Here is a 16,571-nt window from a genome sequence, read left to right as displayed (position 1 = left end):
CCAGAATTTGGACTTCGATACCGATACTTCGTTTAGTATTGCGGTTTCTATACCAAAACGATACTTTGCCAACAGTAATAATAAAAAAAAAAGTTGTATTTTCTGATGTGAGGCGCGAGTTGTGATGAATTTAACCTCCACGTGCCTCACATTCATAGTAATTATCCCCATCATGTTTCTCAGTCATAATGGGTTAATGTGTAAAGTACATGATTGGTTTAATTACTATTAATGTGAGGCACATGGAGGTTATATTCATCACACCTCGTGCCTCACAATAAGTGAAAGAAAGCCGTTTGTATTTTATTTTTTTACAGCGTACACATCATAAATGACGCAAAAAAAACTGTTGTGCAGGTTATTACGGCCGTGCCAATACCGAATGTGTATATTTTATGTATTGAGACTTCTTTTAATTTTTATTGTAAAAAAAGGTGTATGTGGTTTTTTGTTTTTTTTAATATTTAACATTACTTTATCTTTTTACTTTTATTTTTGAACGTTATTGTACTGGCGTATATCTGTGCTAGTACATTAGCATGTGTACGGATAGCTAAGTATGCCCTAACATGAAATATGGTAAGACAGCACTGGGGTCCTTCAATGTACCCTGGGCTGTCTGCCCATATATGGTATGTCCCTTAATCGCGTCACAGGACCCCCCCCCCCCTTCTCATTTCCCCCTTGAATGTTGCGGTCTGCTTTGATCGCAGCATTTAGGGGAATAACGGCGGAGATTAGAGGTTTCTCTATCGCCATTACAGAGGGTACCGCGGCTGTCGAATAGTCATTGACGATAAGTGCGTACGCGCGGTCAGCATGAGGTGATGCGGCCGGCGCTGCACTAATGAGCGGCTGTTCAGGAACTAAAGACAAAACATGGGGGTGTTTTGCAGTGCGTCCGCCATGTTCGGTCTTCAATGCCGGCCGCATCACCTCATACTGACCGCGCGCGCACTTGACAGGAGCGGGGCAATGGCTGCATTACACAGCCGCAGCCCCGCTCTCATACATTCATGTGTTACAATGCTAAGCTGTGCGGCCGCACAGCTTGGTATCGAAATACGTGAAATAACGTTATCGAACAGTTTGAGGGTGCACGGTATCGAAACAGTATCAAAGTTTCGATGCATCGTGCATCCCTAATGCATATACCATGACCGTACCACTTAATGTCTACTTTTGACATGCCCTGGAGCTGTGTCAAAGTGATTCAGACACCATTTAGTGCAGTGTAGCCAATTGGTTTGGATCATCAGCGGTCTTGACGGCTCACATAGCCATACTAAAATCATCCTCTGACTTGTCTACATGACAGAAGACTGGTGGCTGGTACTGTACTTTGTACTGTTATCTGTAAGGTGTGGAGAAGATTTCATTAACAGTAATGGCATATTTTGATCTCATGGACCGTTCTATGATGGAAAATGATTGCACTGATTCCTTCACAAATAAGTGACCTCCATCTTTCCTGGATGCTGCACTGTATGTCACCCTGCTGACATCTAGCACTGCGTGTTTCACATGTTTGATGAATGACGGTTTACAATGAACCAGCATATGAGAATTATTCAATACAGTTGCATACAGCGATCCTTGTAATTTGTGCTTCTAAATGGCGGTGTGCTTGAAGCTTGGAGGATTTGAACAGTAGGAGGTATGAGATGTTGGCGCTTGTGGCAGATCTGTGATCATGATTCATCGGACTCCTCCACACGTTGCATGAAGCTGGTTTCCAAGCAACAACAACCTTCCATACGTTTTTCCTTCTTTTCTAATCTTAAACTAAGCATCTGTCACATCTTGTTGTGGCTGTCACTGTTATTGCATCTTTGTCGAGCTGTTTGAAAAAAAAAAAGATTATAGGAGCATTTTCTCATATGGAACCTGCTAATGACTTGATACATTGCAGATTGTGACCAGCATCTTATTCCATTCTGTTTGGTGAAGCTTTAAGGACATACACACTGCCCGCTTGCTGGAAAAGACTAATGTACTTTACAAGCATCTTGTATCACTGACCCTGCTGTATAGCCATGTTATCTTGGTCCGTTCTTCAGTGGATACATTATATATTTAGCGAGAGGCTTGGTGTGAGAGAAAACCGTTCGTACCTTCAGGCAAAGGAAATAAAAACATTAAGCGCTCCTTAAACGAAGTTCCTTTCCCACTCTATTCTATATGGCAATCGTTCGGTTAGAGGACCTTTACTTCACCTTTGGGCTCTGTTCACACCAGACTGGGTGGATTACACCTTAATGTTTTTTGTTTCAAGGGTAGAAAAAAAATTACCTTTTCAAAACCGGATGCAACAAAATGCCTTTTCTGCTGTGATTAACTCTTTTTGTTAAAAAAAAACCGCGTCTGTCTGGATCCTGTTCTTCAGCAACACCGAAAAGAAAGGATAATTTTTGTGTCCTGTTGCATTCTGTTTTAACACCGTAAGGCTATGTTCACACGGGGTATTTTGCCGAGTTTTTTGACGCGGAAACCGCGTCGCAAAACTCGGCAGAAACGGCCCGAGAACGCCTCCCATTGATTTCAATGGGAGGCGTCGGCGTCTTTTTCCCGCGAGCAGTAAAACTGCCTCGCAGGAAAAAGAAGCGACATGCCCTATCTTCGGGCACTTCCGCCTCCGACCTCCCATTGACTTCAATGGGAGGCAGGAGAAAGCGTATTTCTCGCTGTTTTATGCCCGCGGCGCTCAATGGCCGCGGGCGAAAATCGGCGTGCAGGGAGAGGAATATCTGCCTCAAAGTTCCAAACGGAATTTTGAGGCAGATATTCCTCCCCCAAAATACTCAGTGTGAACATAGCCTAAAGGGGTTTTCCCATGAAGGACATTTATGACACATCCACAGGATATGTTATAAATGTCAGATAGCTGCGGGTCCCACCTCTGGAACCCGCACCTATCTCTAGAACGGGGCCCCCTAATCCCCGTTCTAGCTTTTTGTGCTCACGCTGCCTCCCAGCCACTTCCTGATTTATATGGTCGGGAGTTACGGAAACAGCGTAACTCGCTGAGCTATGCTGTTTCCGTAACTCCCATAGTAGTGGATGGAAGTTACGGAAGCAGTGTAGAATGCGAGCTACGCGGTTTCCGTAACTACTATTCAGTTCGATGGGACTTACGGAAATAGCGTAGCTCAGCGAATTACTGTTTCCGTAACTCCCGACCATGTAATCAGGAAGTGGCCGGGGGCAGCGTGAGTACAAAAAGCTAGAACAGGGTTTGGGTTTCTTCTACAGCATTCACTGTGTGGGTTAAATGTCATATTGGAATAGTTCAGACTTTTATGAACACGGAAATACCAAATGTTTGTTGTTTTTTTTATATTACTTTTAGGGAGAAATGGAAAAAAAGGGATTTTTTTTGTTTTGTATATTTAAAAAAACAAAAACCTTTTGTTTAACTGTTTTTTACTTATTTTATTAGTTCTCCTAGGGGACTTGAAATAGTGACTGTTGCATAATATACTGCAATACTTACAATACACCGTACTTGTGTATATATGTATATATATATATATATATATATATATATATATCTCTCTCTCTCTCATTAGGCCCTTAGGCTGCCATGGCAACCATCGGCTCCCTGTGATCAATAGCAACCACTGCATCTAAGCTGTTAGATGCCCCTCTATCACTCTTCACCCCCAGTGCAATTATGCCGATGGGTTGTCATGGCAGCCGGGGGCCTAATAATAAAGGCCTCATGTCTGCCATCTTGCTACTCCTATAAGGCCCCTACCAGAGGGGCTGTTTAATAGGACAATACACTGTAATACAGAAGTATTTCAGTATATTCTCAAGTGCTCAAACGACCGCATGAAAAACTGAAATTGGCTGCGCCAGGATGGAGTTAATAGTAATTTTCCCCCTTCTGGACATACTGTTCATAGTCTGTTAGGTGGGGGGGGGGGGGGGGGGGATAAAAATTAATATTTAAAATTGAGATGCTTACTGATAAGAAAAAACTAAGTTCCTCCACCTTTAGGTGTCATGCACACGAGGTTTAGCGGCCGTATACTATCTGCAATTGTGGATAGTATAAAACACATGCTAACCTATGGGCCAATGAACATGACCATTGTTTCCACAGGCTATGCATTGCCTGGAGCCCGGACCGCAAAAAAATAAATAAATGAATGCACATCCTGTGTGCGCACGATCCGTGATTGCGGACGGCCCGCGGATGACACTCCGCTGCCCATACGTGCCGTAGTCACGGACCGTGCACACAGCTACATCCATGTGCAGGAGGTCTTAAACTAAAGCAAGTTATGTATTTGTATATAAGAAGATTTATATTTTTTTGTTTTTTGTTTTCTGCAGTTGAAGCATTAACGTTTCCACCGTCATCTGGAAAATCTTTCATCATGGGGGCGGATGAGGCGTTAGAGAATGAACTCGGACTAGGAGAATTGGCAGGGCTCACAGTGGCCAATGAGGCAGACTCTTTGACGTATGATGTAAGTTATGATGTATTGAGATTTTTGCTGGATAGTAACTTTTGGTAAAATGTTCATGCAGTCCTCATGGATTCCTTCTGTTCACCCTTCCCATTTTGATCTCGTATAAATAAGTAATTATTCAGTAAAATACACTTTATATAGAAATATAAAATATATAAATTCCACCTATACGATCATCAAATTTAAGTTTATTTGTGATCTTTTATTTGGAAGGTGGGCATAGAGCATTGTGACCGCATAGAAGCCTCTTTTATAAAAGCCAAAAACTGAAAAAAAATGTTCATATTTCTGCCATTCTGGCGGCTGTCTGGTTTGACAGTTTGCTTTGCATATGATGTCAGATATTCATCCCTGACATCCTTTTCTAAATAGGCTAGCTAAAAGCCACCACTGCGATCCCTGCGTAGTCACCTCGGCCACTATCACCGTGACTTTGAACTGACTCTTTCCCACAGTCTGGGACGCTCTTAGATTAAGCTGATGGCTGTAATTATATGTCAGACTGTAAGTAAATGGAGTGGACGGGCAAAGGCGATGTCATTCACCAGAATTTCCCCGAATCCATTCTGAAGCCAGAAGCTTTCACACACGGGCCCAAAAAAATCTTTTTCAAATCTCAATTTGAATTTGTAAATTGACTTATCTTCTGATATGTATTTGTGGTTTTTACATGGGTCTGCTTTTATCCTTTAGCAAAAATTCTATTTCTGTGCCACAATCATTCTCTAGGTTTCTTAATTGAAAGGTGTATGTAAGTTTTACTAGTTTCCATTTCCTTCACAGATTGCAAACAACAAGGATGCACTTAGAAAAACATGGAATCCCAAGTTTACACTTAGAAGTCACTTTGACGGAATACGGGGACTTGCGTTCCACCCAACAGAGCCAGTCCTTGTAACTGCATCTGAAGATCATACATTAAAAATGTGGAATCTGCAAAAGACTGCTCCTGCAAAAAAGTATGCCTTTCATTGTTTTACCTAGAAATTTAGTATAATCTATCTAAAGACAGGCGGAGATTAGTTGGAGCTTGGCTCCTCTCTTTGGGGTAGCATGCACAGGCTGGCATTATACATCCGACTGCTGATGCTGAAACGGGGAAATAGTTTTTTTCCGAGTCTTTACTTCTCTGATTATTAAGGGACAGAAGCCCTTCACACTGTAGGAAGAAAATGTCAAAGTAGCTGAACTTGTGTTGAGCTTGTACATAGTTTATAATTTGGCGTGCTTTTATAATGTTCGCATCAATTTTCTGTCATTACTTTCAGTAACACTGGATTTCTGGTAGCCCTCAGTGTATATTAAAGTTAAAGGCCTTGCCTCTCGTTGGCAGGAGAGTTTGACAGAATAGTGAACATTGTCACTGAGGCTTGTTTAGAAAGTCAATATAATTGACTAAAATAGTCTTAATGGATGCTAATGGATATTTCGACCAGCAAGTCATGTCAAATGCTTCCAGGCATTGATTATGCTTATCTTAAGCAAAGGCCTCAGTTAATTCTGTCTACTGATGTAAACCAATGACCGCCTCAGCTTAGTAGCTGCTCCGATTGTGTTAAATATGTAAAAAGCAATATGTTGCAACCTTTGACAACACAATAGACTTCTAAGTCCTTAACTGCTTAGATAATGCAACTTCCCGTAGATGCCAGTCAAGGACAGATCTGAACCTGCGCTTTCCTATTAGGTTCATCAGTCTTATACAATAGCATTATATTATAATTATTGAATAATACATACAGTACAAAAGTTTGTTAGTTGTGGAAAAATACAGCAAAGTAAGAATGCTTTCAAAAGCAGAAGTAATAGTTTGTATTTGAAATGATAAAAACAAAAGTGAATAACGAGAAATCTAAATTAAAATTTGGTGTGACCACCCTTTGCCTTCAAAACTGCATCAATTCTTCTAGGTACACTTGCACACCGTTTTTGAAGGAGCTTAGCAGGGAGGTTGTTCCAAACATCTTGGAGAAAAAAAAACACATCTTCTGTAGGTGTAGGCTTCCTCAACTCCTGTCTCTTAATGTAATTCCAGACAGACTCGTTGTTGAGATAAGTGGTCTGTGGGGGCCATATCATAATTTCCAGGGCTCCTTATTCTTTACGCTGAATATAGTTCTTAATGGCATTGGCTGTATGTTTGGGGTTGTTGTCTTGCTGCAGAATAAATGTGGAGCCAATCAGACTCCTCCCTGATGATCTTGCATGATGGGATAAGTATCTGCCTGTATTTCTCCTCATTGAGGACACCATTAATCCTGACCAAATCCCTAACTCCATTTGCTGAAATGCTGTCCCAAACTTGCAAGGAGCCTCCACCATACTTCACTATTGCCGGCAGGCACCTATTATTGTACCGCTCTCCAGCCCTTCGGCGAACAAACTGCCTTCTGTTACAGCCAAATATTTCAAATTTTAACTCTTCAGTGCAGAGCACCTGCTGCCATTTTTCTGCACCCAGTTCCTATGTTTTTGTGCATAGTTGAGTTGCTTGGCCTTGTTTCCACATGGAAGGTATCACTTTTTGGCCACAAACCTTCCATGAAGAGCACTTCTGACCAGATTTTTCCAAACAGTAGATGGGTGTACCTGGGTCACACTGGTTTCTGCCAGTTCTGCGCTGATGGCACTGCTGGAAATCTTACAATTTCGAAGAGAAGTAAGCAAATGTCTTTGATCTTCGGCACTAAGTTTCCTTGGCCGACCACTGCGTCTACGGTCCTCAACGTTGCCTGTTTCTTTGTGCTTCTGCAAAAGAACTTGAACAGCACATCTTGAAACCCCATTCTGCTTTTAAATCTTTGCCTGGGAGAAACCTTGCTGATGCAGTATAACTACCTTGTGTCTCGTTGCTGTGCTCAGTCTTGCTATGGTGGACCTGTGGCATGAAACGGTCTTCCCTTCCACAACCTCACCTTTGTAGCAGAGTTTAGCTGTTCCTCACCCAGTTTTAAGCCCTTCTATCCTACACAGCTGTTTCTGTTACAGTTAATGACTGTTTCAACCTTCATGTGAAAATGATAATTATCACCCGTTTGGAATAATTGGTTGATCATATACCTAACTGATCCTACAAAATCCATGACTTTGTGCAAGTGTACCTAGAAGAATTGATGCTGTTTTGAAGGCAAATGGTGGTCACACCAAATATTGATTTACATGTTTCTTCTGTTCATTCACTTTGTATTTTGTTAATTGATAAATAAAAACTTAACACTTCTATTTTTGAAAACATTCTTACTTTGCAGTGTTTTTCCACAACTGCCTAAAACTTTTTCATATTACTGTATATTTAAAAATTGTGCTGACCTGTAGATTTTGCTGCAGATCCATGGGTAATCCGCAGCAAAATCGGAAACCATTTACATTTGTTGCAGATTTTCACTTCCCCATTATATCCAATGGGATAAATCCGCAACAAATGAGTGCACTTTTCAAAGCAGGAATTGGGTGTACCGTAACTTCCTACTACCTACATTAGTATGTAATGGTACGCCCATTTGTGTGAACAGGTTAAACATTTTGCCACACAGTAAAATCGTGACCTGTAAATGCTACCTATGGTAGCAAGTCTTGTTGCAGTCTTTCTGCGGAGGCTGGATGCCACTCGTGGCATAATTTATTCCTTGTAGAAACAAGTAATTTGACTACTAAATGTCAAGCAGCACTGTTGGGGTATGTTCACACGCTTAGTCAAAAACATCTGAAAATACAGAGCTGTATTCAAGGGAAAACAGCTCCTGATTTTCAGCCGGTTTTTATTAAAGTTGCGTTATTCGTGGCGTTTTTGGAGCTGTTTTTCTATAGAGTCTATGAAAAATGGCACCAAAAACGTCTCCAGAAGTGACATGTACTTTTTAGTGGCAGTTTTTTTTTTTGTTTTTTTTGTTTTTTTTTAAGTGTCCGCTTTGAAAAATTGCCACGTAAAAAACGCCCCGTCGGAAGAGAACACCGTATTTCCTATTGAAACCAATGGGCAGATGTTTGTGGGCGTTCTGCTTCCTATTTTTTGGGACGTTTACGGCCTGAAAAATGGCCGAAAACACTACTTGTGCACATCCCCTTAGGGTGCAGTCACATAAGGCGTATTTGCTTTTTTCGTGGCATAAAACACGCAATGGACATTGTGCATGAAATACCAAATACTCCACCAGTGAAACCGTAGATTTCAGGGCCCGCTTATGTTGGAGAAGGGGTTGTCCAATTGGTTTAACTTTTGGTAAAAGCTGCAATGAGAAGAAGGTTGTTACATTTAAATATCTGGAATAGCTGCACAGGTAAACAGTAATAAATGATTATTGATTTTATCTCATGCAAAAAATGTTATGATAAAAGTGGTGTGTTTTAATTCACCCCAGCAGCAACGTTTCAATTCAACTCAGTGGGATCTTTCAAGCATCACAGTGAGTTGGATTGAAGCGTTGCTGCTGAGGTGAATTAAACGCACCGCTTTTTTTCATACACTTGGAGTGCTGCCTCTATTTTTTTGCTATTGGACTCATAGCCTGAGTCTGGGAGGATTGAATTGCACCCGACCACTGGTACTTCTCTGTATTCTGTTGCTACTCCGTCATGAAAGGAGTTAGAGATAGTTTTTCATCATTTTTTTTAATGTTTTATCCTAGGAGCGCTTCTCTTGATGTGGAACCAATATATACTTTCCGAGCACACAGGTAATAACAATGCCCCTTCACTTGTGGGTTTTGACTTTATTCTCAGTATATCCTATTGATATGATCAGTTCTTTCAGGGTGAGATTCTACGAGGTTATCATTAGAGCGTTTACACAGTATTAAGCCATAGTATCATAATCCCTTAAAGAGGCTCTGTCACCACATTATAAGTGGCCTATCTTGTACATGATGTGATCGGCGCTGTAATGAAGATTACAGCAGTGTTTTTTATTTAGAAAAACGATCATTTTTGGCGGAGTTATGACCTATATTAGCTTTATGCTAATGAGTTTCCCAATGGACACTGGGCGTGTTTTACTATATGGCAAAGTGGGCGTTGTACAGAGGAGTGTATGGCGCTGACCAATCAGTGACCAATTAGTGTCATACACTTCTCTCCATTCATTTACACAGCAGATAGCGATATGGCTATATCGCTATGGGCAGCCACATAAACACACTGTAACATTACTGCAGTCATGACAATGAATATACATTACCTTCAAAATCCTGACCACTTCTGTAGCGTCTGTGTGAGACTACAGCACAGCGAGATCTCGCTGTAAATGACAGTTTACAGCGTAATCTCGCGAGACTACGCCTGCTATGCTGTAACTCACAGAGAGGTGCAGAGAAGTGGTCAGGATTCTGAATACACATCACGTCCTGGCTGGAGGTAATGTATATTCATTGTCCGGACACTGCAGTATTGTTATAGTGTGTTTATGTGGCTGCACATAGTGATATAGTGATATGGAACGAAGTGTATGACGCTGATTGGTCAGCGTCATACACTCCTCTGTACAACGCCCACTTGGTCAAAAAGTAAAACACGCCCAGTTGTCCATTGAGAAACTCATTAGCATAAAGCTAATATAGGTCATAACTCCGTCAAAAATGATCATTTTTCTAAGTAAAAAACACTTCTGTAATCTACATTACAGCGCCGATCACATCAGGTACAATCTAGGGCATTTAGAATGTGGTGACAGAGCCTCTTTAAGGGCTTGTCCACACGTAACGAAATTGCTGCATATTTTCTGTCCGCTGACGGAAAATACACAGCAGAATACACTAGCAGCAAAGTGGGTGTGAATGAAAAAATATCATCCACACAGTCTAGAAATTTACCTGCGGTGTGTATCTTTTAGTTCCGCAGCGTTGTCAATTACTGCTGCGGTAAGTGGACCACATTCCTGCGTTTTTCAGAGATGTCACAATTACACAGGCTTGAAAAAAAGGCCGCAAAATCCGCACTATTTTTGCAGCAAAAAACGCAGGAAATGTTGCAGTTTTTCCGCAGCGGATTGTCTGAAGAAAATCTGTTGCGTGTGGACAAGCCCTTGCTGTGCCTTTTTTATTATTATTACTACATCCAATGTGATCACTCTCCGTCCCTGAGATAGGCGTGTACAATGCACTATTGGATCTACGAATACAAACGCTCTCCCTCTTAGGACTACCTTTATCTGGTTAGACGTACAAGAAACTTTGACCACAGGACTGGGAACGCTTATACGTACCTTGCAAGGGTTCCTTGTTACCCATGGATTAACCCATACGGCCTATGATGAAGTCAAGTTAGCTTGATCAGTCGGAATGGATACAATTGTGTTTGGGAGAGTTCTAGCAAAACTAGTAAAGTGCAGCAGTTGCCACTAAAGTTGTATTGATTTAGCTACAACTCCTCTTTGTCTTGCACTAGATAAATGTCTTCCATAGTGTTTTGCTTTGTATTTAGCTACTTAACGATCAGTATAAATCAAAGCAATTTTTCAGCCTGCATAAATTAGTAAAATATATTTTGGGAAATTTTACGGAAGTGATTAAAGTTCTATTTATAGAGCAATTATTAGGATGCAAATTACCAGAACTATTTTGTCATGTTGCTTTTGTTTGTTATTGCACGCCGGCTTCAAGAGATTCTATCCCTAACGCTACGATATCGGAATATTTACACTTAAAGTAACTCGTATACCCGCCTCCATCACATCATATTTCAATTCCTTTGTATATATTCTATTCAGGGAAGTACATTTGTGGATCTGCTAATTATTTTGAATGTGTTTGAAATTAAATTCTGCTAAGAAACACTGCAGATAAATGCAACTCAACCTCTAGAAGACAATAAATCTGGGTTTGTACTTATCGAATTGTATCTTATAAACGAATAAACACATTACGTGCTAATACTTGGTAATATACACCCTGTTAAAACTGATGATGGTGGCTTCACGGACAAGATCACACCTACGAGTCTGCCGTTGTTGCACAAGCACCTACTACTTATTCTGAAGCATCTCATGTACTGATGCTTTGTTACACACATTTAGACTAGTACTGGACCCCTTTCGGCATTTAATAATTTACTGGTTTTAATCATTGCAAGGGGAAAAAAAGATTAAATTACTTCCATATATTTTTTGGAATTGTTAAACCTTTATCCTTTAAATGGTAACAAACGTGGCATAATTTAATAGTACAAGTGAATATAAAACTTCTTAGAAAAAAAATGCAGATTTCTCCACTTATCAGGGTCCCCTCCCCCCTTTTTCTAACTGTACCCTCACTCTGATTTGACTGCTAAATCAGTCTCCACAAGAGGTGACGGACTGAGATATCAGTTTACAGCTGCCCATAGAAGTCTATAAAGAGGAGCAGAGTGGGAGGCAGAGACTCACACAGATGCTGCTGCAGCTTTTATAGTAAGTGTTCTATCGCACCCCAGTGCTGGGTTCAAAGATACACCGCTCATTACTGCTGCAATCTCCCCATGCTGCTGCAACAGCTTCTATATATGTGATAAATAGAGTATAGGGAAGAGAACCTACTGCTCTCCTATGTGTGCAGTATATGGCAGACATGATAGCAGTTAGGCTCAACCCACTAGCTCAGAGAAAACGGAGACTGCAGATGGGAAAACTGCTAAAAAATACAATATACAAGTCCTATAAATAGAAAGTGTTATTCCTCATGAACACCTATGACCACTTATTCTGAAAAGCCACCTGAAAGGTTGGTTACGCTTTTGGCTCCGTTTACATCTGCGCCGGGACTCCATTCATGGTTTCCGTCTGAGTTTTCAGTCAGGGGAACCCATGAACAGAATACAAACGGAAACCATAGGTCTCCGTCTACATCACCATTGATTTCAATGGTGATGGATTCGGTGCAAATGGTTTCCGCTTGTCACCGTTGTGTAAGGGTTCTGTCGTTATAACGGAATAGCGCAGTCGACTAGGCTATTCATTCCTTCAAAACGACAGAACCCTTACACAACGGTGACAAACGGAAACCATTTGCATCGGGTCCATCACCATTGAAATCAATGGGGATGCAAACTGGAAGCTATGGTTTCCGTTTGTTTGCATTCCATTCGTGGGTTCCCCTGACAGAAAGCTCAGGCAGAACCCATGAACGGAGTACCAAACCAGATGTGAACGAAGCCTTAAGTGGTTTATCAAACTCCACAAAGTTGAAAGGACTTTCTGATAATTAGACCAGATTTAAATGGGCCTAAAATTCTAACATAATATTTCTAATATGCTAACCTTACCAATTCTATGTGCTCTCACTGATGATCTCCTCAGCCCCTATCCAATGCTTCTTGTTGGTAAAATAATCCCGTTCATTAGTGCAGGGATTACTGTGGGGAAACCACAGAAAACTTTTCCGGTCCCTGGAAGCCCCTACTCTCAATGCTACCTCAAAGTCTTAGACACCTTTTCCTGTATTCCAAGACTTTGCGAGCTGTTTGATGTCGTTCAGAGCTTAGTGCTTCGGTTGGTTTCCCTGTCTGCTCTCTCTCCAGCCCCTAATGACTTCTCCTGAATGTTCATAGAAGTTGTTGGTCAACTTTGATTTGATCAAAATTCTGATTAAATGATTGTTCATAAGAGTAGAGGAGCTGGAGAATGAGTAAACAGAGCCCAGCTGTCGAGATTGAGCAACTTGCAATGTATTGTAATACATGCAAACTGAAGAAAAACGGTGCAACATTTTTAATAAAAAGACAAAGTATATTAACCCATAATACATGCAATGCTTAAAATAAATATAAAGTCTACTGTTTCTGTATCTTTATAATTGTTCTATTTAATATGTCAGACGTAATAATTTTGTCTTGGAAATCAGACTTTTTTGTTTTAGAAATTTTCCCCCCAAAACATAAAATTTGCCGTATATTAGTAAAGTCAAGGTTAGAGAAGCAACTAAAGCATAATAATTGTTTGTTTTACTTTTAGACCGGTTTGGGTTTTTTTTGCGGCAACCAATTTTGCAAAAAGGACAATGGGAAGTGCAGCCATATTTGTTGTAACTTTTGGGTTATCTCAACAGCTGACGGTAAAACTGTAGATTTGGTTGCACTGTCTTTAGTCCCTTTTATCAAAATAGCCGTCACAAGTAAATAGAAAAACGCTGATCTCTCGAAGTCAATTTTTTTTAAAAAACTATCACATTCGATTACCAAATTGAGACTCTTTTTTTTCTTATTTTTGACGTACTAATATATGGCCAAGACCTTACCATACCTTTAGCATTTAGCAACAGTATGCCTAAGTGTCATGAGTTGGTCTTATTTGCAGTGGTTATTCATACAATTTTATTTTATTTTTTTCAGGGGTCCGGTTCTATGTGTGGTAATGAGTAATAACGGGGAACAATGTTACAGTGGAGGAACCGATGGTGTCATCCAGAGCTGGAACACACCGAATCCTAATGTGGATCCATATGACTCGTATGGTATGTTTGAACTGGGATAAAAAATATTACTACATTTTTGTAGTTTTATTTTTTTTAATGCAACTCAATCCTAATTATCACAACTTTGTTGTATGTTAACAGGTTATATAATTATCTACCCAGTTTGCTAATTGGCTACAGACTTATGCCATAATGTCCAACATGTTAAAGGGGTTTTCCCATCAGAGACGTTTATGACACATCCTGTGGATATGTCATAAATGTCAGATAGATGCGAGTCCCACCTCTGGGACCCCTACCAATCTTTAGAACGGGGCCCCCTAAACCCCGTTCCACTGCTCGGTGTTGCGGCTGAAGCGTGTGATTTCCGACCATGAATAACGGAAATGGCGTGGTTCGCTGAACTACGCTGTTTCCGTAACTCCCATATTCGTGACTACCATTCAGTTGGTTGGGGTTACCCTGTTGCAAACAATTGTAATGTCGCTCTCCACTTGCCATTCAGATTGTGTGGATATTGCAGTGCTCTCATGTTAAACTTGTTAATTGCATGGGAATTGAATTTCATACATTTAACATTTACAGATCCTTCAGTTCTTCGGGGTGCGTTTGAAGGCCACACTGATGCTATTTGGGGCTTGGTGTACAGCACGGCTCATCAGCGTTTGTTGTCCGCATCAGCAGATGGAACACTTAGAGTATGGAATGCGCTAGAAGCTGCCCCTGCATTAAGCATATTTAATGAAAACCAAGGTAACCGAATAACAATATTAATGAGCAGATTGGTGAATCTGCATTATGCTGTAGTCCTTGTATGTATTTGAGCAGAATTTGAAAGCTGCATATTGTTAGTGTACCTGTACTCATAAAACTTTTGACATGTCATAGTGTCATGTCAGAAGTTTTGATCGGTGAGCACTGAGACCCCCTCCGATCGCTAAAACAAAGCAGCAAAAACGTTCGGTGAGCGCTGAGCTACTTATTTTCCGATCGGCTCTGTTTGACTCATCAGAAAGCAGAGTGAGTGGTTTACGAACTCAGACTTTATTTTGAGTCTGTACAGCGCTCGCTCGGCTCTTCGAGCAGAGCCAAGCAGAAACAAAGCGGTTCAGAGTTCGCCTGAGCGATTTTGCCGCTTCGTTTTAGTGATTGGAGGGGGTATCACTGCTCAGACCCCCACTGAGCGAAACTTCTGACATGGCAGTATGACATGTCAAAAGTTGTTGTGTTTTTTTAATGTAAGTACGAGCATACTTTAATATTTTATTTTAAGATGACGTTTTTCCAAATATGGCTAGATGTATACTCTTAAATTTGATAATCCAACACCCATTGGTCCTATTAAGGTCAGATTAAAGGAATTTTACTGTATTATTTAATACTTATCGCAGTCAAGATCTAATACATTATCAAGCATGCCATTTATTGATACCATATTTATGTTTCTGTCACGTACACACTAAAAATGATTTCACAATATAGAAGCTTTGTATATGGTGTAAAAATCACTGTTGAAATATTTAATACAATGTATTATGTGAATGTGTATGACGGGTCTTTAAACACCTCCACATAACACATTACGCTTTATTAATATTTACTAGAAAATATTGGACTCATTTGATATACCAGGGGTGGCAGCTTTGGGATAGCAGCAATTCATACGGCTTCAATCCTGGGAGAGTAGAAGAAGTCCTGTAGGAAATTTGTGGGGTTTTATTTCCCACCCTTTATTTCAGTAGCCACACCACTAGAACTTACCCTGGTTATAAAACAATCCGCTGTTCTCCATCTGGGTACCAAAACCTAGTGGTGCAAGTGATGGCTTTGAATTGTTCTAAATGGTCGTGCTCACAGAGTTTTCCCCACAATATGGAGACCCAGTACCTACACAGTGGTGGCAGTAGTATAAGCCAAATACGAATGCCAACACAGTACTAACCTCAATACGGTATTGCGCGCATAATTTTTCTGACTGCACAGATCTTATTATATTGTGTCCACTACATCCATTGAAAAGTCCATTAAAAAGAAATTAAAAATGCAATCGTACTGCAGGGTATGTTACCATGACAGAGTAGCTACCACTACAGCAGTGCACATACAAATGTGCTAGCCACATTGCCCCTAGTAGAGAACAGCGAGGCACCATGGTAAAGATAAGGGTCTTATATTTAAGACCCTTATCTTTACCATGGTCCTTCGCTGTTCTCTACTCCAACAGGTGCTTGCGGACAATTGGCTCATCAGGCTTTTGACTGTAGCTTTTTTTTCCCGTTCCATATTAATGGTCCGATATCGGCACTAAAAAAGACAAGTTGGGGATAAAAGTTCTGTCACGTGTTACAGGACAGTACTAGGAATCCAGGACTGTCTCAGACTCCTGTATACTTTTTCGACATAGGTTTGAGTTGCCCAGACCCGAATGAAAGAGGCCTGCGAGCCACATTTGGCTTCTTTACCACAATATATTCTTACTAGAATGCCAGTCTGTATGTCCTTAGGCCCCATGCACACGACCGTAAAAACGCCCGTAATTACGGGCTCATAGACTTCTAGTGGCCACGGGTACCTTCCTGTTTGCTTAGGGAAAGGTGCCCTGGCCGTTGAAAAATATAGAACATGTCCTATTTCAGGCCATAATTACGGCACGGGCAGGCCCATAGAAGTCCATGGGGCTCCCGTAATTACGGGTGGCTACGTGTGTGCACCC

At 40.8% G+C, this 16,571-nt stretch overlaps 1 protein-coding gene across 3 annotated transcripts in view; it reads left to right on the top strand.

Annotated features, from left to right (window-relative positions):
* STRN (striatin) overlaps positions 1–16,571 on the top strand; it is a 90,883-nt gene that overhangs the window by 66,143 nt on the left and 8,169 nt on the right. For all 3 annotated transcript variants that reach the window (XM_075862851.1, XM_075862854.1, XM_075862853.1), the window contains 5 exons: positions 4,342–4,478; positions 5,265–5,440; positions 9,107–9,154; positions 13,776–13,897; positions 14,444–14,611. In XM_075862851.1, the coding sequence (XP_075718966.1) occupies positions 4,342–4,478; positions 5,265–5,440; positions 9,107–9,154; positions 13,776–13,897; positions 14,444–14,611 (651 nt within the window). The remainder of the gene's footprint in view (positions 1–4,341; positions 4,479–5,264; positions 5,441–9,106; positions 9,155–13,775; positions 13,898–14,443; positions 14,612–16,571) is intronic.

The sequence above is a fragment of the Rhinoderma darwinii genome, chromosome 4, assembly GCF_050947455.1.
Source record: "Rhinoderma darwinii isolate aRhiDar2 chromosome 4, aRhiDar2.hap1, whole genome shotgun sequence".
Classification (NCBI taxonomy): domain Eukaryota; kingdom Metazoa; phylum Chordata; class Amphibia; order Anura; family Rhinodermatidae; genus Rhinoderma; species Rhinoderma darwinii.
Note: the sequence above shows the minus strand (reverse complement) of the source record. Positions and strands in the feature narration are given on the sequence as shown.